At 38.1% G+C, this 24841-nt stretch overlaps 3 protein-coding genes across 3 annotated transcripts; 2 read left to right on the top strand and 1 right to left on the bottom strand.

The window, feature by feature from the left end:
* Positions 1 to 5121: 5121 nt before the first annotated feature.
* LOC105076826 (olfactory receptor 2AG1) lies at positions 5122 to 11773 on the top strand. The gene has a single exon (XM_074372471.1). It carries the CDS (start codon positions 5123 to 5125, stop codon positions 6065 to 6067), a length of 945 nt encoding a protein of 314 aa, XP_074228572.1. The 5' UTR covers position 5122; the 3' UTR covers positions 6068 to 11773.
* A 2113-nt stretch (positions 11774 to 13886) lies between these two features.
* On the top strand, positions 13887 to 14929 carry LOC105076681 (olfactory receptor 2AG2-like). The gene has a single exon (XM_010964944.3). It carries the CDS (start codon positions 13971 to 13973, stop codon positions 14901 to 14903), a length of 933 nt encoding a protein of 310 aa, XP_010963246.2. The 5' UTR covers positions 13887 to 13970; the 3' UTR covers positions 14904 to 14929.
* Positions 14930 to 16984: 2055 nt separating this feature from the next.
* Positions 16985 to 20380, bottom strand: LOC105076824 (olfactory receptor 2D3-like). Its single transcript, XM_010965059.3, is given in 2 exon segments — positions 16985 to 17117; positions 17119 to 20380. Coding segments are annotated over 2 exon segments (945 nt in total). The 5' UTR covers positions 17944 to 20380; the 3' UTR covers positions 16985 to 16997.
* Between the last annotated feature and the right edge of the window lie 4461 nt (positions 20381 to 24841).

Here is a 24841-nt window from a genome sequence, read left to right as displayed (position 1 = left end):
TTACAATGTAGCAAATGAGGGCAGTGCCCTACACATATGCTTTTGCCCCTTATTGTTTCAGGGCATGCTGACTTCCAACACCAATATCTGTGTCTTTTGCATCAGGACTTTCTTTGGCTGACATGTCAGTTCTTCCCACTTGCCCAGAAGGCCAGAATGGCCCAGGGACTTAATGTCCCATGCACCAACCAAGCCCTAATTGATTACTGAGGAGAGTTGGTGTGTAGATATCCCAGATCCCTCCCTTATAAACGCTTTTTAAGAAATTTATTGCAAAAAATTGGAGGAAGTTAGAGAAATGGTCTGAAAGGAAAAGAAAATGAAAGGATTTTTTTTTTTTTTGCACAGGGAAATCTTGATTATATTCAGGAGTTAAATCAGAGGATTACAGGAGAGCTTATGATACAAGAACATGTCAGTGAAGGAGCAGAGGGATAGAGCAGGCAGTGAAGATAAGAAAGACAGAATATGAGTAATAATTGGAGAAGTCAACTCTAAAGTGGAGAAGGCATACTTATGCCTCTGAATTAAAAGGCTGAAGAGTGAAGATAGTTCCTATATAAGATAATAAATGTCTGAAGAATTTAAACACCTGTGCTATCTTTATCTATGAAGTTAAGAGCAAGATTGAAAGTCAGGTATGTAGGGACTAAATTCATTATTACCATAAATTCACCAGTCAAAACAAAAGCTAGAATCCCAATTATATCCTTATTTGGCTCACCACCATCCTTCTCTCTGCCTCCTTTCAGTGTAGTAACTGTTATTCCGAATTCTATGTCCATCATTCCCTTTGCTCTATTTTACATAGTTTTACTGAATCCACAGAGGTATTCTTCAAACAAGATTTTTTCTTTTGAGTTTTTAACTCTATAAAAGGTGTATCATGATAAATCATCTTTAGGACTGTTTTTTCCACTTAATATTAGATTCTTGAGTTATTTGCTTCATTTGTGTGTCCTTCTGGTTCCTTTGTTTTGATTACTGTATGATACCTCTTAGTGTTAAAATTTATCCATTCCACTATTGATGGACCTAAGGGGTATTTCTAGCTTTTGTCCTGTTGTGAATAGTGTTGCTCTTACATTTTATATGTCTAAAACCTTCTTTTAGGTAAGTTTATTTTACAATAAGAAAAATTAAAAGAGCTTGTATTTTCTTTCTTTTCTGGTACTGGTACAATCATTTTCTTGAGGGTATTCTCTTTATAATCAGAAAATGAAAACTTATCTTTATTTTCTTGAAGTTCAAAGAAAGAATATATAACTTCAGCAGCAGTTTCAGAACTAACTGGAAAATAAGTGATTATAGAGAGACTAAAGCATGAGGAGGACCTGGCAAAAAAAAGTTGGATGAGACAATGGCATGAATTAAAGAGTGATAGGGAGAGGCAGGTGCTGTGTCATCACCCCAGAGCTCTGAGCAGCTGAGCCCACAGGACACAGAGAGCAGAGACATGTATGCATTCATGCATATATGTGTGCTTATGCATTAACAGGAGAAAAAAGAGTAACAAATAACTTAAAGGTATAGAAACGTCCAATAAATCAGGCTTTGATGCTAATTGAAGGTCAAGGAAGGAAGGCTTGACATGAACAGAAGCGCTGCCAAGTTCAGTTCCCTCTAGCTGGCAATAGCCCAGGCTAGAGGCACAAATTGGGAGATGGGGAGTGGCAGTGTTGACAGCACCCATAACACCTACTTTATAATTTGGACAGAGAGCTAGCCAGGGGCCCTTGCTTCTTAGGTAATTCACTGACTCTTTTTAGTCAGTGCTTTGGAAACAGCCTCACTAAATCCATATGGGGGGAAAAGCCCTCAGGCCTCAGAGCTTATTTAGTGGGTCAAGTTTGCAAGACTTGGAGGCGAGGAGAAATGCCTGGGAGATTCATTAAAATCTTGTTTCCTGGAGCAACATATTCAGGGGAGGTCATGTCAACTAAGAGGATGAGACCATGATGCCTCCCCCAGGACAGGGCCCCACTTCACTGTGGCCCCAGGGACAGTGAGGCTGGTGTAGCATCTCCTTTGGGCAGCATCTCTCATACCTTTTTATCCCAGTGCCTGCTGTGCTCATCTTTTATCATGGATCCCAGCAGGATAGGAATACATGAAAGTCTGAGTCCCTGGACTCAAGAACTCAGCCAAAATGACGCCAAGGCTGTGAAGGCTTTCTCACAAGGAGAATGGACAAGAGAAGTTAGCAGAGATTTAGCTCCTTGCTTCCCTGGGATCCTTCTCCAGGTTCTCAGTTGCCTGTCTGCATCCATTTCTACCCTGAGAGAGGCCTTGCAATGCTAGTGACTGGAGGGGTCTTTGATCTCTAATCTCAGACACACATATCTACATCCTACCCTACCAGAAGAGCCACCTTCTCTATCTTCATCTTCTTGAACATCTTCATCCCTCAAAGGATCACAGGGCAGTAGGTGTACTTAGGTGGCTAAGCTCCTCCCCATCTGAGGTAAGGGCTCTGTCTCTGTTTTAAGGAAATTAAGTGGAGTCTGGAAGTCTTGATAAATAGAGTCAAGACCTCACTGCTCTGTTTCTCAGATTCTCTAGTCCCTCAGGCTTTATAACTCACCCACTCCCTTCTATATTTGAAGTACTCTTACATGTAAGTACACCCACAACTGATCTGTTCCGCCGGCTAGGCCTGGGTTCCTGTACTTGCTGACACTGGCGTCCTGGCTGAAGTCTCAGTACTACCTCTGGACCTAGATTATCCTGGCCTCTAATAGTCTGATGTGTGCCTCTAAAAGATTGGTACTTCAGAAGAGGATCATCTAGAATCAGTTGAAGTATCTCTTCTGTATATGTCTGCTTGACACTAAAGTCCAAAGCCACAGAAAAAGCCAATTGACGTCCATGACATTTTTCAGATACACTAGCAATGATACAGAGAAATAATTTATACAAATGTGCTTCCAAATTTTTAGCTCCATCTTGTTCATTGGCTTTGTCCTACCATCTCCTATGAAGTACGACACCCCTCTGCTAATCTCAGTCTCTCTTGGCTTCTCTTGGTCTGAGGTTTTCGCTCACCACCCGCAGTTTTTCAGAAAGGGGGCTCATCATCTGTAGGCACAGTGTGTGATCTCTGACATTTATCTTCAGGTGGCCTGGGGGAGAGTAACTTGGGAATGGATGGAGGGAAGGCAGGGGTCTGAATCAAAGGGGAGAAGGCAGATAGGAAAGATCCTGAGTCTTAAAAATCATCACTAGAGTCCTGGTTTTTCTGCTCTCTGAAATCCTGTCCAAATTCCTGCTGCAGAAATCTGGATAAATGTGACCAGCTAATTATTTTCTTCCCTTAATTACTCTCTCCATTCATCTTTTTAATACAACAAAAACAAAAGTACTTCAAGTCAGATATTTACCAGGAACAGTACTAAGAACTGTTTTTGAATTTGTCTTTTTGTTGATGTCAATAGGGAAAGACGTTCTTCCAGCCAGTCTTTCTTAGCTTAAACCTATAGTTCTGGTTTTGTGAAGCAAGAGACAGTTTTATAAGAGGTTGTTTTTCTGGTTGGCTTCTTGCTTAGACTTCACTGTGGCACACGTGCACGGAGGATATTCTTGTGCTGTTTCAGTGTTCTGACCTTCAAATGCTATTCCCTCTCTCTGTTATGATATGCTGACCCTTTTTTCTTAGCCTCCTTATATTCCTCCTCAGCCTGTAGCTTGTAAAAGTGATTATAAAAGGTTTCCTTTCCTGAAACCTCACTTACATGGACTCACAGTATGTTATAGATTCCTTGACGTATCAGTTATTGCCAGCGGATGTCTGTAGGTGTTTGTGTAATGGGCTCTTCACATCTATGCAATTTTCCTAGCAAATAAAGTGCCTGATAAATTGTTGGTCCTTAGTAAATATTGAATGAATGAAAGGAACTAGATCAGATGGACTTTCCAATTTAAGGATTTTATCATCCAACTACTTAAAGATCCCAACTCTAAGTTGACAAGGATGATGACATAAACAGAAGAGAGGAGGAGAAGGAGCAGATGATATGAGAGAAACATGGAACATTTGGTTGAGAATTCTCTTCTCTCTGAGTTCTTCCTAAGTCCTCCATCCAACTATGAAAGGTCTGAATTTATCTAGAGGAAGCTGGTGAATATTCTTCCACACCCCACATATTCCACATCCTCTCCTCCTCAAACCTTTCCACTAGTACATTAACATAGATTCAGGGTTCAGCAGGACCAGCATCCTTCCTCATGTTGTTAGTATTATGAGATAGAGGAATCTCCTTTTGAAGTTCAGGGTCTTACTTTGACCTCTGAGGTGATGAGATGGCTTTGGGACTTCCCTATAAAATCCCCTCTGTTATAGCTCACCTCCTCTATCATGGACCCTAAACATAAACACCTTGCTATACCTTTTCAAATTTCATCTATTACTTTTGTTTCCATCCTGATTCCTCCTAAGCAAACACCTTATTATTACCTGAAAATAGGCAAACACCTTTTGTACTGTTCCTACAAGTTTACCTCCAAAATCTATAGTATACTGACTATTCAGTTCAGTCCAGAATTCTTTCTCCCTCCAGCAGAGTAGCAGTTTGCAAATCAAGGATGTGAAGACAGTTCAAGAACACAAGAGATCGAGTGGTACAAGAGCAAAGAAATTCTTTTTTGAGAAATCTGTCCAGAACACTGAGACTGGAAAGTGAAGGAAGATGTCACTTCTAGGGGAGCAGGCACTGTAGAGTTTTATTATTAAAAAAAATTCAAAAATTGAATTAGAATCCCAAGTATGTTTAAAGCAGAAAACCAACTGGGATTTTAAGCCAATGTGCAATGTATTTCTTTATTAGGAAAATAGATGTTTTTATCAATCTGCAAAGGTGTTTGTTTGGGTTCATTCTCTTGGGTATCTTATTTAAAGATGATAGGCTACTAACAACATGCTTCTTTCCAATTTAGATGATGCTTTATGATACTTCAATGAAAAGATTCAGAAGACAGAGGGCAGACTTAGCCACCAAGAGGAAAAGATATCATCCTATTAGCTACCCCAGTGTGACATAGAAACAGTACAAAACGAGGGTAGTTGTCCCTAGAAAGGCTTTCATCAAGACCACTCGGTTCTAGGCAACTAAAGAAACAACACAGAATGGAGCACCGGAACTCCACCCTGGGAAGCGGCTTCACATTGATGGGGATTCTGAATGACAGTGGGTATCCTGAGCTGCTCTGTGCCATGATCTCAGTCCTGTACGTGTTGGCCATGACCAGCAATGGCCTGCTGCTCCTGGTCATCACAGTGGATGCCCGGCTCCATATGCCCATGTACCTCTTGCTGGGGCAGCTCTCCCTCATGGATCTCCTCTTCACATCTGTTGTCACTCCCAAGGCCATCGTGGATTTCATGCTCAGTGACAACACCATCTCCTTTGGGGGATGTGCCCTTCAGATGTTCCTGGCACTGACACTGGGTGGTGCAGAGGACCTCCTACTGGCCTTCATGGCCTATGACAGGTATGTGGCCATTTGTCATCCTCTGAACTACATGGTCCTCATGAGGCCGAGGGTCTGCTGGCTCATGGTGGCCATATCCTGGGTCCTGGCATCCCTGAGTGCCCTTGTATATACCGTGTATACCATGCACTATCCCTTCTGCAAAGCCCGGGAGATCAGGCACCTGCTCTGTGAGATACCACCACTGCTGAAGTTGGCCTGTGCAGAAACCACTAGCTATGAACTCATGGTGTATGTGATGGGTGTCACCTTCCTGATGCCCCCTCTTTCTGCTATCCTTGCCTCCTACACACTAATCCTATACACTGTGCTCCGCATGCCCTCAAATGAAGGGAGGCAGAAAGCCCTGGTCACCTGCTCTTCCCACCTGACTGTGGTCGGCATGTTCTATGGAGCTGCCACGTTCATGTACGTCCTGCCCAGTTCCCTCCACAGCCCCAAGCAGGACAACATCATCTCTGTCTTCTACACGATTGTCACGCCAGCCCTGAACCCCCTCATCTATAGCCTGAGGAATAAGGAGGTCATGGGGGCCTTGAGGAGGGTCCTGGGAGAATACTTACTGTGGACACCCTCCTGACACAGTTACCATGTAGACATTGTAGGGGACTAAGTTTCAATCTCAATATCATGTAGTGGCAGTACTGATACAGCTTGTAAGAGACTGAGCAAAGTTCAGTAACCTTTTAACAGCAGATGAGGACTGCTTTCATTTGAACAAGATTCTTAGATGGTTATAGAGAGAAGTATCCTCAGAAGATATAATGGGCTTCTTGTCTGTTAGACAGATGGTTGTTCAAGCAATTGGTAAGAATAACTGATTTGTGACTGCATTGGTACTGCAGACTTAAGGAGCAGTTTGCATTGATTACACAAATAAAGGCATATACCTCTTCTGGGATAGTGGAAAAGGCTATAAAAGGGGCATTTTTATACTGCCTGAAATTAAAATATAGAAACCAATAGAATAGAATGTGGAAGTTCCCAGATTTCAAGTGAGAATTAGAGATACAATAGCAGTGGGAGTCATGTGTTGTGTACATTGCTTGACTTTTTAAAAAATGTGATTTACATATATAGAGACCTGTTTTGAAACTTCAAAACAGTTGTGAGGTTTGTATATGTACAAGTCTGTGTCCACAGGAAAGGAGGGATACAATTTATAATTCATTTTTCTAGCTAGCTTGAATATGCTTTATTTGTATCCTTTGATTTATCAATGTGGCAAGATTTATAAGAAAAGCTGAGCACTTAGATCTGTTTAGTTAAGAAGCTCCAAAACACCCTGGCTCACATAGTTGGAATTTTTTTCTGAGGATAGTGCTTTGTAAAAGCTCAGAAATTCTTTCTTTGTGGAAACTGTCTTAAATGACTTAATCTATTAAGATCAACCGTAATATAAAAGCTAAAGCTAACCTGTGGAACTAATCCAAGTTCATTATAAAAACAGAAAATTCAGAAGTTGAGAAAGAAGCAAAAATCACCTATTAAGTTTTCCTTTCATTTTTTGGGGTGTCCATATGTTTTACTGAATAGTTATGTACATGTTGGTTAAAGTCCTGCTTTTTTGTCATTTAAAATTTGGTGAACTTTCTTTCTTGTGTAGAAGGGACGTTTTTGTGTTTTTCAGTAGAGGGAGAGGGGCAGGGAGTGAGGGGGCCAGAGTGCTGAGTGTGATGTCTGCTCCCCCTTTATCATTTGTGCATCTCTGGACACTAAATCTAACCATTTGTGCCTCGCTTTGCTCATCTGAAAGGTGGTGATAATATTAAGACTCATGATGATCTCATGATGTTTTGAGGAGAATCAAGTAAGATGATTAGGCACTTAGACCAGAGCCTGGCAGATAGTGCTTTACCATGCTAGCTGTTATATGAATAACTAGTAAATAGTCTTGAAAAACATTCAATTTGATCATATGACTATGTAATATCATCATATGAGTCCTCTGTAATGTATTCTGGGATTTGCTTACGTTTTATTTTGTTCCCCCAATTTTCCTATGTGAGGGTCTGATTTTATGTTAGGTCTAATTCTAGAAGTAGAAATATTGGGATATAAGCAAAGAAAGGATATAAATTCTTATTACAAAGAGTCAAATTGCTTTTGGAAAGTTACAAATTCTTTGCATGCTGCCTAGGATTATATGGGAATGCCTGCCTCAGGGTACTCCTTCCAGAGTTGTCTCATAAGGACTCCCTTTGCTAATTTATTAAACATAGCAATGAAAATGTAACAGATGTTTTTGTTTATACTGCCAATTTGTTTTATCTTATTGATTTTTGGTAGCCCTTGATAGACAAATGTCCCAAACAATTTGATGATTATAAATGTGGCAACATTTATTTTCAGTTTATTATATATAGGTAGCAAGATATGTTAGATAGAGTAGTGTTATAATATTTATATAGTTTCATATATTCATTTTTTCCTTTGTATTTATTAGGCATTTTTACCCTTACAATGCACATTTTTACTTCTGAGGATATTTCCATATTTCTTCTAGATTTGCTTAACAACCTTTAATCTCTCAGTAATTTATTTTGGTATGATATCTATGGTGAGCCTGTAAGTTAATTGTGTTTCTAAATAGCTGAATTTCCTATTAGCATTCTAAGTAATACTTCCATATTATGGATTATTATTACTTACAATTGCTTGACTATATACTGTCTTCTTATACGTATAGCAGTAAGGTTATCTCCAGGCTAATACTACTCCATTTTTCAGAGCAAATAGCCCTGAAAGATTTATCTGTACCTATAGCTTCTGGTCCTTTTCTACTATTCGCGACTCATCCCACTGTAATCAGGCTCCCCTTCACACTCACCCCCTAGTCCTGCAGTTGTGCTTGTCAGCAGTGACAGAGATGTATGACTCATCTGTCTGACAAGGGAATAATAGCTTATATATTTTATAAAATGGTAAATGTGAATTTTAATATCATTATATGTGATTACCAATGAGTCTAACGGGGCTTAGAGATTAACATTCCATAGGAGATACAATAAATCTTTATAATCCACATACCTCAGAAAAATTTTAATCAATTTTATAAAAATATTTCCAGAATTGCTAACTAGACAGGATTTACTTATCATTAAGTTTTCCAGTCTCCAACTTTAAGAGTGTCTGTGTGTGTCCTTGCATGATTATCTGTGTTGAATTTCACCTTCTTTACTTGTGTAAATAATCCTGCTCATTTCCTAAAACTGCTTTTTAAAAAAATGCTAATTGGAAAGACCAGGATTTAAAATTTTCAGGCATTATTACCTTCATTTTGAATAAAAATTTTAAAAGCCTCTACTTTACAGCTTAATAATATGCAAAATGAGAATAAAATTGGGAATGAAAATGGTTCAGTCACTATGGAAAACAGAGGGGCAGTTTCTAATCAGCTTAAACACATATTTACTATACAGCTAAGAAAGTTCACTACAAGATATTTACCCAAGTGAATAACACTTTATGTTCACTCTAAAACCCATACATGAAATCTGACTAAGGAAGTGAAAGACTTATATGAAGAGTACTACAAAACACTCACTAAGGAAATTAAAGATGACTTAAAGAAATGGAAAGACATCCCATGCTCTTGGATTGGAAGAATTAATATTGTTAAAATGGCCATACTACCCAAAGCAATCTACAGATTTAATGCAATCCCTATCAAATTACCTGGGACATTTTTCACAGACCTAGAGCAAATAATCCTAAAATTTATAAGGAATCACAAAAGATTGAGAATTGCCAAAGCAATACTGAAGGAAAAGAATGAAGCTGGAGGAATTAACCCTCCCAGACTTCAGACAATACTACAGAGCTACAATAATCAAAACAGCATGGTATTGTTACAAAAACAGACATATGGATCAATGGAACAGAATAGAAAGCCCAGAAATAATGGTCAATTAATCTTTGACAAAGGAGGCAAGAATATACAATGAAGAAAAGACAGTGTCTTCAGCAAATGGTGTTTGGAAAACTGGGCAGCTGCATGTAAATCAATAAAGTTAGAATACTCCCTCACACCATACACAAAAATAAACTCAAAATGGCTTAAAGACTTAAACATAAAACAAGGCACAATAAACCTCTTAGAAGAAAACATAGGCAAAACATTATCTGACATAAATCTTAGCAATGTTCTTCTAGGGCAGTCTACCCAGGCAATAGAAATAAAAGCAAAAATAAATAAATGGGACCAAATTAAACTTAGAAGCTATTTCACAACAAAGGAAACCATAGGCAAAACAAAAAGACAACCTATGGAATAGGAGAAAATATTTGTAAAAGATGAGACTGACAAGAGCTTAATTTCCAGACTATACTAACAGCTCATATAACTTAACAAAAAAACCCAACAACCTAATCCAAAAATGGGCAGAAGACCTAAACAAGCAATTCTCCAAGGAAGACATATAAAAGGCCAATAGGCACACGAAAAAATGTTCAGTATTGCTAATTATCAGAGAAATGCACATCAAAACTGCAATGAGATATCACCTCACACCAGTCAGAATGGCCATTATTCAAAAGTCCACAAATGATAAATGCTGGAGAGGGTGTGGAGAAAAGGGAACCCTCCTACACTGCTGGTGGGAATGCAGTTTGGTGCAGCCACTGTGGAAAACAGTATGGAGATTCCTCAAAAGACTGAAAATAGACATATCATATAATAGCAATTCCACTCCTGGGCATATATCTGGAAAGAACTCTAATTTGAAAAGACACCTGCACCCCAATGTTCATAACAGCACTATTTACAATAGCCAAGACATGGAAACAACCTAAAGGTTCATTGACAGATGACTGGATAAAGAAGTTGTGGTATACTTATGCAATGGAATACTTCTCAGCCATAAAAATAATAAAAATAATGCCATTTGCAGCAACATGGGTGGACCTGGAGATTGTCATTCTAAGTGAAGTAAGTCCAAAAGAAAAAGAAAAGTACCACATGATATCACTCTTATGTGGAATCTAAAAAAATGACAAATGAACTTATTTACAAAGCAGGAACAGACTCGTAGACATAGAAAACACACTTGTGGTTACTAGGGTGAGGGAATGGGGTGGGAAGGGATAAACTGGGAGTTCTAGATTTGCAGTTACCAAGTAATATGTATAAAATAGATAAACCACAAGTTTATCCTGTATAGCACAGGGAACTATATTCAATATCTTGTAGTAACCTGTAATGAAAAAGAATATGAAAAAGAATATGAAAAAGAATATATGTATGTATATGTATGACTGAACTATTATGCTGTACACCAGAAATTGACACAATATTGTAAACTGACTATACTTCAATAAAATAAAATAAAAAGCCATACATGAATGTTTATAATGGCTTTTTTCAGAATCAACAAAAATCAGAAAGAACACAAGTGTCCTTTAACTGATGAGTGGAAAAGTATGATACATCCATACAATGGGATACTACTCAGCAATAAAGGAATGGACTACTAAGAGCAGAATTTGGATGTATCTCAAACATATTATACTAAGTGAAAGGAGCTAGACTCAAAATGTCTGACACCATTTACATGAGGTGATGAAAAAGGCAAAAATAAAATGAAAAGTAAACAGATCAGACAGTTGGCAGGGGTTTGAGTGAAGGCGGGATATGGTTAGCAAAGGGCACCAGAGAATTTGGGGGATTGATACAACTTCTAGGTCTTGATTTTGGTGGTAGATATATACTCTACACATATGTCTAACTTGCAAAACTGTAAACTAAAAAAGGCAAATTTTACTGTATGAAAATTGTATCTTAATAGAAATGAAAAGAACTGTAGGGAATGATAATTTTAAATAAATGAATATGAAGCTTTTAATGTTCTGCTCCTACAGACTTCTTTACGTGCCCATAGAAAAATTCCCCTGACATCTTGTTATTTTGTCAAGAATGTTAGTTTTACTGTTTTGAAATACAAATATACACATTCTTTGTCAATTGAACTTGCCAACTCATGTATTGAACCAAGTTCTGTCATCACCATTGCTCCCTGTATTATATACACCCGAGGTATCATTTTTCTTCTTGCTGAAGTTATTTTATTAAAGGGGTCTTTGATAGTAAGCCCACGGCCTCCAAGCTCATTTAGTGAGAGAAGAGTGCAGGGATACCAGGCCAGGAAACGTGTCCAAAGGGATTCATTACCATCTTGTTTCCTGGACCAGCATTTCCAGGCGAGGCCATTTCAGCTGGGAAGATAAGTCCCTGTGAACACAGGGGAGAACAGAGCAGAGGGGGTGGGTCATGGGATGAGGAAACTGAGCAGCCTCCCTGAGGACAGGCCCTGGCCCACTGTTGGCCCCAGGGACAGTGAGGCCAGGCAATGCAGCATCTCCCTTGGGCAGCCCTTCTAATATCTACTTCCCCCAGATTTCTGCTGCTTTCATCTTTTCTCCCAGACCCTAGCAAGTATAAATGAAAGTCTGAGCACCTGGACCCCAGAACTCAGTCTGACAGATGCTGCAGAGCCAGATGGGCATCATTCTCGAGGAGCTCTGTGAGAGAAGCAGTTTCTCCTCCTTCTCCACAGGCTGGAGAACAAGAAACCCATCTTCTTGCTCCATAGAAACTGCCCAAGGACTGTATTAGCTCTGTCTGTATTTACTGCATCTCCAGAAAAGCCCTGCAGAAGAAAAGAAGGAACAGAAGGAGCCCTACACCTGCCTTGGTCAGACTCCTTAGACTTTAAAACCAACTCAACAAAAATGTAACCAATTGGATACTCCTGGAAAAGCCCTATCTTCCTTCTCCAATTCTACTGGAACTTCCTTGAACCTCAGTCTCCAGGATACCCCGTGTGGTGAGGCATCTGAGCTTCTCACCACCTGAGGTAAGAGCACTGTCTCACTTTCAGGGAGCTATGCAGCCCCTAGCAATGTTGGGTTGAGAGGCAGAGCCCAGTGCAGACCCCAAGAACTTCAGCTCTACTGTCTCCAGGTTCTCTGGGGCTTAGGCTCTGTACCCCAACCCAATTCCCTCTATTCCTCATTTTCTAAACATGAGGAGGAATCTCTGAGGACTGATGGAAGAATCTGTGCTACACATCAGTCCTGGGTATCTGCTTCCTGGTGGAAGCATCAGGACCTGTCTTTACATCCCATGGACTTTGCTGGCCTCTGATAAAAAGTGTCTATACCTGTGTGATAATAAATGCCTCCAAAGGGACGTCTAAGAGCAGATGATCGTCTTGTAGATGCTCTAATACATTTCTACCAGTAAAATTCTGTGGACCCAGCAGAGGCTAATAGAAAGGAGTGAAATGTCAAAATATGTATGATGCAATAGAATGAAGTGATTTACAGAAATACACTTCACTTACAGATTCTTTAACATATGTTCAGAGTTGGATTTATCTGCCTGGTTCCCATGATGCATGATGCTGATTTCTGCCAATGTGACATCCCTCCCTTTTCTAGCCTCTCTCTGGGATTGGGTACCACACACCAGCAGCAGCTTCCTGACATAAGCTCTTCTTCCATCTCCCTCTTCCATCCAGTGTGGAGACCCTGGCCCTGCAGGAGGGAGAATGGGGATCTGGGTCAGGGACAAGACAGGAAAGCTAGGATCATTGAGGCTGATTACAGCGTACAACAGTGGACAGCTCTTTTGTTTCCACATCTTTCACTATTTCTCCCCAAAACAAATCAACTGATCATTCTGAGCAGGTCCTCATCTTTATCATATTTCTGAGTAATCCCAGGCTCACATTTTATCATTACCTGTTTTAAAATAAACACCTATGTTTGCATTGATCCTAACGGTTTACATCTGAAAGTGACACCACCTCAAACATATCATTTCGTAGTGTCAGACAATCTAGAATCCCTTTTCTCTCTGGCACTTGGAGAGTGTGGTTTAGCGAACTGGCTAAGGTGGACATACTTTAGTTCTTCTGTGGATGCTTGTGTCTGCAGCTTTGAGAGCTGCAAACAAGTGTGGACATAAGTTAAATGGAGAAAGATACCAAGATGCATTATTAAAATCAAATTTCTGTTCTTATTTTAGAATTTCATATTCAAAATAGATACACCCAATACTGACTAGATATTTAAATCATCTGTCAAATGTTATGCTTAAAGCATAGGTTCAATTATGATCAAGGGCATGGGTGCCAGAACACTGCTTTATTCTTTGAGAGAGATGATTTGATCTTTCTGGGAAGAAACATGTTCAGGTTTGGTGTCCTGAATAATGTTCTCATGCAGAGATCTCCTGATGTTTAACTATTACTGTGATGCCTGTCCTCCGTTTAGATGGTTCTTTCATCCAGACACTATTAAAAGAGTCAGAAACAGAGATCAAGAGGTAAAAATAAGTCACCAATGGGAAAGGCATCACCTCTTTGGACTCATGTTGGCTTCTTATTTTGGCTTCTTATGTTACCGCACTAGGGTACCAGCTTAAAAAAAATTTGCTGAGGATCTATTTGCATTCTAGGCAACTAAAGAAACAACACAGAATGGAGCACCGGAACTCCACCCTGGGAAGCGGCTTCACATTGATGGGGATTCTGAATGACAGTGGGTATCCTGAGCTGCTCTGTGCCATGATCTCAGTCCTGTACGTGTTGGCCATGACCAGCAATGGCCTGCTGCTCCTGGTCATCACAGTGGATGCCCGGCTCCATGTGCCCATGTACCTCTTGCTGGGGCAGCTCTCCCTCATGGATCTCCTCTTCACATCTGTTGTCACTCCCAAGGCCATCGTGGATTTCATGCTCAGTGACAACACCATCTCCTTTGGAGGATGTGCCCTTCAGATGTTCCTGGCACTGACACTGGGTGGTGCAGAGGACCTCCTACTGGCCTTCATGGCCTATGACAGGTATGTGGCCATTTGTCATCCTCTGAACTACATGGTCCTCATGAGGCCGAGGGTCTGCTGGCTCATGATAGCCACACCCTGGGTCCTGGCATCCCTGAATGCTGTAGGACATACCTTGTATACCATGCACTTCCCTTTCTGCATGTCCCGGAAAATCAAGCACTTGCTCTGTGAGATACCACCTCTGCTGAAGCTGGCCTGTGCAGATGCCTCCAGTTATGAGCTCATGGTGTACGTGACAGGTGTGACTTTCCTCTTGCCCCCTCTTGCTGCTATCCTTGCCTCCTACACACTAATCCTATACACTGTGCTCCGCATGCCCTCAAATGAAGGGAGGCAGAAAGCCCTGGTCACCTGCTCTTCCCACCTGACTGTGGTCGGCATGTTCTATGGAGCTGCCACGTTCATGTACGTCCTGCCCAGTTCCCTCCACAGCCCCAAGCAGGACAACATCATCTCTGTCTTCTACACGATTGTCACGCCAGCCCTGAACCCCCTCATCTATAGCCTGAGGAATAAGGAGGTCATGGGGGCCTTGAGGAGGGTCCTGGGAAAATATATGCTGTGAACACACGTCACCATCTAGGAAGAGGTTATGGCTTTCTGTCAAAATTCATTCCCCCTCAAAATCTGAAGATTCCTCCTGAAAGTGAAATACTTATGTCCCATAGTTCAGAGTATGTATCTTAATAGAAAGTGAAGGAGTGTAGCTTTACTCGTCATATGCTCTTTTAAACCATCTTACCACGTAGTAACTAATGACATTGTATTAAATTATGGATATTGACATGCAAGATGGCCTTGAAAGCTCCAGATGGCAGAGCTTCTGTCAGCTTGGGTCCACAGACCTGCCCCTCTATCCCTCAGCTAAAATTTGTGTAAGTGAGAAATAACCATCTACCTGTTATATGTAACCTTCTAAGCCACTGAGATTTGGGGTTTATCTGTTAGAGCATGGGTCAGCAAACACCCCTGGGGCCCTGTTTACTTACAAAAAAGTTTTAGGGGAATACATTGATTTTTATGTTGTCCATGACTGTTTTCCCACTACAACGGTAGAGTTGAGTAGCTGTGATGGGACAGTATAGCCTGCAAAGCCTAAATATATTTAGTTTCTGGCCATTTACATAAAAAGTTTGCTGATCCCTATGTTAAAGCAACTAGTATTATTTTACATAAAGGAAAACTATAAGCATATAAGGTAGGGGGTCCACGAGAAAGAAAAACAGGCATGGCTCTCTTGACATAAGAGAAGCCACATTTGGCTTGAGCGGTTTTGTGGTCTAAGCCTGATTACAGTACTTGCTCTTGAACAGGTCTCAGTAATTAATGATCTTAAGGGAACAAAAGAATGCAGAAACAAACAACCTTTATCAGGCGAGAGAAGTAACAATAGCAAAGATAATATGTCATTTGTAAAGACTGCCAGTTCTCTTTCAATGGTAAAGTTTAACCTGAAGCGCTCAACCACCAGATCAAATGGAACCTGCAGGAAGATGATGTTGACCTTTTCTGACCATGTGATTTCAATCAGCTAAAGCTTGGACTCTCAACCTTTGCCCCAATTCTATGCTGAATTCTCCTCAGCTCAAGCCGTTTCATCAATATGCATGTACCCTTAGCTTAAAACTTCCCCAATGTTCCCATTCTCTAAAAAGCAGTGTACAATTTTTAGTATGCTTAAGAAGCACTTGGGGTTAGTTACAAATGAAGCTTCCTGAGATCAACTTCCCTACCCCATCCTGTACTGAAAAAAATTTTCAAAAAACAACCCAGGAATCACTTCAAGTCATGATATTCAAAATTATGATCTGCATTATAAATCCCTTACCAAGGGATAAAACAGTGCCCCAGCCCCCCCGCCTTCTTAACTTTATCTTCGTTTTCCATACTGTCCCATAAATTCTTCAGTCTTCAGCATTTTCAGAATTACATGCTGGGAAAATTCTTTAGTACTGAAAAAAAGCGTTTCTCATCTAGATTCTTTGTCTTACTTTCAGCTTTATATCTCACTATTTTCTTAATGTTACACATACTCTTTGAAAAATTCTGCCATGTTTTTCCTTAAATATGCTCTCTTTTAAGTTTTAGATACTGTTAAATCTAGAATTCAAGACCATGTTAGAAATATAACACATGAAGACTTTACTTTTTGTATCTATATCCTCAGCTTCCAGAAGTGTGCCTGGAATATATAATGCGTTCAAAATATATGTGATGAATGCATGCAAGTATGAAGAATGATTTCATTTGCCAGAAATGAATTCTGGCATTTGTGATAGCTTTGTTTATTTGATTCTTTGTTTTTTAATGTATAGCTATTATGTCCACTTGTTTTAATTTCCTTATTAGCTTTAATGGGCTTGGAGAGTACTGAGTGTTTACTCACCAACTTTTCATTTCCTTTCTATCTTCTTTCCTTTTTTTCCTTCCTTTCTTCCCTCTTTCCCTTCCTTCCTTTATTTTTCCTGTTTTCCTTTCCTTTCTACATTACTTTCCTGTGTCTATCAAGGCACCTTACTTTGAACAGGCAATTTGTTGAAGTTATCTGAGAAAATAGGTAGGCAAATAGGAGAAGAAAAAAGGTGGAGGAATGGGATGAAAATGGGAAATTTTTGTATTAAAATTACTTCTCTCTATATCCTTAAAATCGTGATCATAATTAGAGATTTCCATTTTCAAAAAGACTGTTTTGCCCTCTCCTGAGAGCCTCTTTGACATCCTTGTTCCTCAGACTGTAAATGATAGGGTTCAGCATGGGTGTCACTGCTGAATAGAACACAAGAGATCACTTTATCTCTTTCATTCATTATTTTGGAGTTTGGTCTCATGTAGGCAAATATTGCTGACCCATAGAAGAGGATAACAACAATGAGATGGGAGCCACAGGTAGAGAAAGCCTTGAGCCTCCCCTCCCCAGACTGCATCCGGATCACAGTGGAGATGATATTCCAGTAGGAGATGAGGATCAGGGAGACAGGAGCTAGGAGGATGGCCACACCCATTGCAAAGATGGCCATTTCTGTGCTGTAGGTGTCAGCCGAAGCCAGCTTCAGGAGGGCAGGGGGTTCACAAAAAAAATGTTTAATGATACTGTTCCCTCTGTAGGGCAGCCACAGTGTGAATGTGGTGTCCACCAGAGACACAAGTGCTCCACTGGCCCAGGACCCTATGGCCATCTGGACACATACCCAATGTGTCATGATGGTGGAGTAGTGCAGCGGCTTGCAGACGGCCACGTAGCGGTCATAGGACATCACCGCCAGCAGTGCACACTCAGTACACCCAACCAGCAGTAAAACAACTATCTGTGTTGAGCATCCAGCAAAGGAAATGGCCTTCCTTCTTACCAGGAAGTGGGCTAGCACCTGGGGAACTGTGGTAGTAGAAAAACAGAGATCAGCAAAGGACAAGTTTCTAAGGAAAAAGCACATGGGTGTATGGAGCCTGGAGTCTACGTGAGTGAGCACAATGATGAGCAGATTTCCCAGCACAGTCAGCAGGTAGATGATCAGAAAAAGGAAGAAGAGCAGGACTTGTGTCTGTGGATCCTGTGAAAGGCCCAGGAAGACAAATTCAGTCACGTAAGTGTGGTTTTCTTCTCCCATGAACCTTTAGTACTGTTTATAGGTTAGCACCAAGGAGGGAAAAAACACGTATTGGTCAGTTATTTTTTTTTAATCTGAGAAACTTAAGTATTTTATTAATCAGTATCCCAGCTGGGCCACTGATGTCCACCTCTTGTTTCCATGTGGTAGAAAGCAGGATTCTTTTTGCTCCGTAGTTCGGATAATGGAAAGCTATTTCTGATTTTCTCTACCCTTGAATCTTTCAGTACCACCAGAGGGGCAGAAATCATCCTGAATGACCCTTGGCTGGAGTATGTATAGTTCTGAGGAGACTATAGTGCTGCTCACAATACCAGGTTTTTTTTTTCCCTGTAGGTTTGGGAAGCAAATATACTGAAGTTGCTTTAAACCAGTTAGATTTTTATGCTGCAAACTGACAACATTTATGAAGGCTGATTTTTGTCCTTATATTTACAAATTCTAAACACGTACTCTGAGCAAGGAATGGAATATTAAAGGAGAATATTGTTGTCTGTGATCCTGGCCCTTAAACAAATTCTTCTGTCATTTGTTCTCAGTGTGAAGTGGGTGGGTGCTGCGGAGCATCAGTATATATTGCTGCCTCATTGGTCTTGTACTCAGTGGCGTCCTTTAAACATGCTCTAATCTGTCCTCCACACTCTTATCTCTCCCTGCACAAGGTCCTTTGGCAATAATAATACTAATTATCATGTGTTGGGCAGTCTCCTGGTGTCAGTCCTTATTGTTTCTTTACACTTTTATTTTAAATCCTAAGTCCAATGAGCTAATGATTATCCCCAGTATAGGTGATGAAACAGATTCAGAAACTTCCAAGCTGGTTCCTCCTAAGCCTTCCTCACTCTTTCTATAGCCTGTAATTCTTTTTCTTATTACTAAAAAACTGGTTGTAGAGAAGGTTAAACTTTAGCCCAATTCTCTCCATTCCTTAAAGACAAACCCACAACTTTTTCCATTTTAAGGGCTTTAGAGCCAATCCACGATGGCAGAGCTCTCTATGTAGGCACATAAATAAGAGTCAGGTGTATTTGAACATATTTTTAAAGCACCCTGGGGGGTCTTGGCCAAAGGACAATAGAAAGAATTAAAGGAAAAGTGGTAAAGATTATTGTGGCTATTTGACTGCATATTTTAGAAAAACTCAAAAGGGAGCCAATTCAAGCTTAATAGGACAAGTAAGTGAACAGTCTTATACTGTATACTGAAAATAAACAAGTAGAAATTTTAGTAAAAAAGAAAAAAATTCCTTCACCATTGCTAAACTTAACAAAGTGTACACTTAAAAAACACTCAAGCTGTATTTGAAGAAAACCGTGAAACACAACATCTGAATAAATGAACATGCACACTAATTTTATGAATAGGACAATAGTCTCATAAAGACGTTCATCTCATCTGAATTAATTCATATATTTGCTGAAATTCCAACCAAGTTCACAGAGAATTTTTGTAATTAAATTTAATAATTTTATTCTAAATTTTATCTAGATTAGTAATTGTATGATAGAAAATGAGCTGTGGAAAAGAAAAATGAGGGAGTAGAGGAAACATATCCTACCAGATATAAAATATACAGTCGATTTTTCCTTCCTTATTAATATTGTGTATACTGAGCAGGCATAAAACATTTGACCAATAAACATATTGTGGAACAGAAACATATCCCAATATTTATGAAAATTTAATATATGACAAAGGTGGAATGTATCACTTAACAAAAGATATGGAACAATTGTCACAAAAGTCTGAGATTAGAACCTAGCATTTCCCCGAAGTTCAAACTTAAAAAAAATTAAAATAATTGTGTTTAAGGATTCTTAGGAAATCTATTGTGCCATAAAAGAATAGTCTGTACACGTGATTTGTAGATCCACGGAAAATAACCCGTTGATGGTGATTATGCCCAGGAAGTGGGGTTCTAGTGGGATTAGAGTGAGTGGCTGAGGGGACACTTTCATGTTTTTATGCTTACCTTATTGTCTGCCTTATATAATTTAGTTTGAATTTTCTAAGTGAAAAAAGAAAATTTAAATTATTTAAAATAAATAAATGTGTAAAATAAAAACATGAAAGAATTACGATGATCTAGTACATACAATACAAATTGTAACAATGAAGATAATATTAGAATAGTGGGAAAACCAAAAGACAAATCACTGGATCAGAATAGAAATTAGAACCAGCAAAGTCTGCATAATAATTGTGTAAATGCTTCCAATAAGCCAGAAAAGCACATATTATTCAACAAATCATGCTAGGAGAATTGACTACAGGCATACCTTGTTTTATCGTGCTTTGCTTTATTGTGCTTCACAGATACTGTGTTTTTTTTTTTTTTTTTTTACAATTAAAGGTTTGTTAAGAAAAAACCTTCCAAAAGCATTTTCTCACTTTGTGGATCTGTGTCATATTTTGGTAATTCCTACAATATTTCAAACCCTCCACCAGTAAAAAGGTTACAACTGGCTGAAGGCTCAGCTAATAGTTAGCATTTTTTGGCAATTTTTAAAATTAAGGTATGTACATTATTTTTAAAGACATAATGCTATGCACACTTAATAGATTATAGTATAGTGTGAAACATAACTTTAATATATGCTGGAAACCAAAAAATTCATGTGACTCACTTTATTGCAGTATTTGCTTTATTGTGGTGGTCTGGCACTGAACCCTTAATAACTCTGAGGTTTACCTATAAATAGTTGACAAACAAATTAAATGTGTCTACTTTATCCAATATAGAGAAAACATTCCAAAAGGATTAAGGATGTGTGTCTGTCCATTACACACAGACACACATATATAAATAACCTTAAGCATTTAAAAATAAGGTGATTATTCATTGACCTTGTGTGGCAGAATAATTTTTTGAGCATTACAACAAAAGTATAAACTGTTTAAAAAAAACACCGATTTATTTGACTTCAAAACTAAGATGAATAAGTTCTGGAAATCTAATGAACAGCACAGTGATAATTAATAATACTGTATTTTATACTTGAAATATGCTGAGAAGAGATCTTAATTTTTCTACCCCTCCCCCCAAAAAGGTGGCTGTGAGTTGATACGGATATATTAATTAGCATGATTGTGGTAATCATTTCACATTGTATATATACATCAAAACATCATATTGTATTTCCTAAATATATGCAGTTTTTGTTTGTCAATTATACTTCAGTAAAACTGGGAAAAATATCTTGACACATTCACAAAATAAGATTTGAAAGTAAATGACAATACGGGAATAAAACTGTAACAAATGTAAGAGATCAAAGACTAATTATCTTTAGTACAGGAATCCTAATGAAAAATTAATGAGAAAAATTATGAACATTACAGGAGAAAAGGTATAAATATGAAATGACAATTTATAATAAATAAATTTCAATCTCAGTACAAGCAAAGTCACATTAAAATTAAATGACTTTTTTTAACCATCAGATTGGCATGAATTTTAAAAATGTATAATATCCAATGATAATAAGATTCTCACTTTGTTGGAAACAGATTATTAAAACCTGGCTGAGGGATAATTTGTCAATATATGGAAAATGTTCTAAAATGAGCAGTATACTTTGATAAAGTAAATTCAAACTTACTATTCTGTCATAAATAAATATAATAATATTTTGGCCAAAAACAAGGTTGGTAATGCCACAAAAATAGAATTTGGTGGGAAATTTATAGCTTTAAATGCTTACATTAGAAAACAGCAATAATTTACAATCAGTGCTCTAAGCTTTTACCTTAAGAGACTAGAAAAAGAAGAACAAATTAAATACAAAATAAGTACAAGGCAGGAAATAATAAAGATAAGGGTAGAAATCAATGAAGTAGTAAACAGACAAACAATAGGGTAAATCAATGAAACAAAACATTGATTTCTTGGAAAAGATCAATAAAATTGATAAACCTTTAGCAAGACAGCTTTAGGGGAAAAAAAGACAATACAAATTGCAGATGTCCATAATTAAATACACATGTCTCTTGTCCTATTGACTTAATAACAATTAAACGTTATAAATAATATTTTATAATAAATTTAACGATTTAGATGAAATGAACAAATTCCTCAAAAGATATAAATCACCAATACTGGTATAAGAAAAATGAGCAACTATCTGAATAGATCTACATATATCAAAGACAGTGAGTCTGTATTTAGTAACAGTCCCATGGCAAGGAATCTGTAGAACCTGAGGGGCAGTTGGTATAAGTTTTTGCCTGAGTCCAAAGACCTGAGAATCAGGAGCCCTGATACCCAATATCCAGCCTGAGAAGAGAGAACAAATTCACTCTTCCTTCTTTTTGTTCTACGCAGGACCTTGATGGACTGGATGATTGGTGAATGTGATTTTCTTTATTCAGTCTACGAATTCAAATGCTAACATATTCTGGAAGCACTCTCACAGACACACCCAGAAATAATACCTTATCAACTATCTGGGCACCCTGTAACCAGTGAAGTTGACACATAAATTTAACCATCAAACCCTGTGAAAACTCATATGCGAAAAGGAAAATAAGCCTCAACTCCCACTTCACACCATACACAAAAGTTAATTTGAGATAGATCTTACACTTAAACCTAAAAAGCTAAAAAATATTAAAAATTTCTATAAGAGAAAACATATCCATGACCTTGGAGTAGACACACAGTTTTTAAAAACCCTTCTCATCAAGGCACATTTCTGAAAATGAACAGACAAGCCCAGAGCCTGGGAGAAAATATTTGCAATCTTATATATAACAGACGTGTATGAAGAATACATGTAGAATTCCAGTAATTCAATTAACAGACAAAAGAGCCAATTAAAATAGGCAAAAGACAGGAGCAGACATTTCAAAAAAAGAGCCAATTAAAATAGGCAAAAGACAGGAGCAGACATTTCAAAAAGGAATATGTTCAAATGGTCTGCAGGCATGTGAACAAGTGTTGAACATGATTTCTGGGGGGAAGACTAAAATAAAAAGATTGACAAATTAAACTTTAACAAGTATAGGGAAACAGAATTCTCAAATATTGCCGATAGAAATATAAAATTCTGGCAATTGCTTATAAATTTAAACACATACTTACATTGCAGCTCAAGAATTTGCCTCCTAGGTATTTATCCGAGAGAAATGAAACATATAGACACAAAGACTTTTACAAGGATACTTATAACCTCTGTATTCATAATAGCTCACAATAAGATATAACCCATATATCCACAAATAGGAAAATGGATAAACAACTGTGGTATATCTGTATAATGGAATATTACTTAACAATAAAAAGAATTACTGATACAAGCAAAACCAAGGATGAATCTCAAAGCCATAATGCTGAGGTAAAAACGCCTGACACAAAAGAGTACATATCATATTTTTCTATTTATATGAAGTTCTGGAATAGGTAAATCTGACACAGAGTGGCAAAAATAAGAATAGTGGTTGCTTCTGGAGAGTGCAAGGGTAAAGACTGACTGGGATGGGGCAGGAGGAAACTTTCTATGGTGACAGAAAGGTTTCCAAATTCATCAAACTATACCCTGTGTAAATTATATCTCAATAAAAAGTTTTTAATTTATATAAAAAGAAAAAACAAGGTGGGTAAAATGAATCTGTGAGAGTTAATTACAATATTAATGATAACTGTAAATCTTTGAAAAAAGAAAAATATTCTTAAATAAATATAGAACATCCAAATAAAGGACTGCTATGCATCCACTGAAAAAATGTAAAACTATTTTATAACATCAAAATTTTGCAAAATATTTAAGATGAAAAGTGGATTATAAAAATATTTACACTCTAATTCTCATTTTAAAATTTGTCTTGCCAAAGTGTTCATGTGTGTGTTTTTCTGAGTGATAGGATTTTAAGTGACTTTTTCATTCCAGCTTTATGTGATTTTACAGTCTCAGATGCTCTCTAATGAAAACAAATTATTTTGTAATCAGAAAATAAGGCATAATCTTTGACTTGATCCTTTATAATCTGGTGCCTGCTTTCCTCTTCACTCTCATATCTTGCCTCTTCATAGCCTCTGACTTTATATTTTGGAACATTCTAAATATCCTTTCCTAAAGCTGCTATTCAGTGAGACATCCTGCGTTAAACTCTTCGTAGTCACTAGCTCATTTTCTCTTTAGGATGATCTTACTCTTTGGTAACATTATCTGTCCATTTTATGTAAATAATGAAACTAAGCCTTAATATAATTAAGTATATTTTCCAAGGTTTAATAACCCAGAATCTAAGCTTCATGCTATTAGCTACCACACATACTGCCTCTCTTTTGAAACCTAATAATGTCAAAATAAAATTAGCGTGATAGAACAGAGCAAGACTGAAATCAAGCAGACTTCCATGTTGCTGTACATTGACACAGACATTACTTGCATCTTTTGAAACTTACTATTTTATATTTCTGTTGTCTCAACTTTGCTTTCATCTCTTGCATTCCCTTACCAGATATTATCAATATTTTTTACTTTTTAGAGAAAAAGGCAGCAAATTTCACAATAGCCAAGAAGTGAAAGCATCCATCACTGGATGAATGGATATACAAAATGTGCTGTATACATGCAGTGGAATATTACTCAGTCTTTAAAAAGAATGAAATCCTGTCATACACTATAAGGTGGATGAGCCTTGAGGACATTATGCTGAATGAAACAAGCCAGTCCCAAAAGGACAAATACTGTTATGATTCCACTTATAGGAGCTATCAAAATCAGTCAAACTCATAGAAATAAACTAGAGTGGTGGTTGCCTGGGGTTAAGGGGAGGGAGAAATAGGGAATTGTTCAATGGATATAGAGTTTCAGTTCTGCAAGATGAAAAAGTGCTAGAGAGCTGTTACACAATGAATATACTGAACACTATCAAACTGTACACTTAAAAATGG

This window comes from Camelus bactrianus, chromosome 10 (assembly GCF_048773025.1).
Source record: "Camelus bactrianus isolate YW-2024 breed Bactrian camel chromosome 10, ASM4877302v1, whole genome shotgun sequence".
Taxonomy (NCBI): domain Eukaryota; kingdom Metazoa; phylum Chordata; class Mammalia; order Artiodactyla; family Camelidae; genus Camelus; species Camelus bactrianus.
This window is presented reverse-complemented; position numbering and strand designations above follow the sequence as displayed.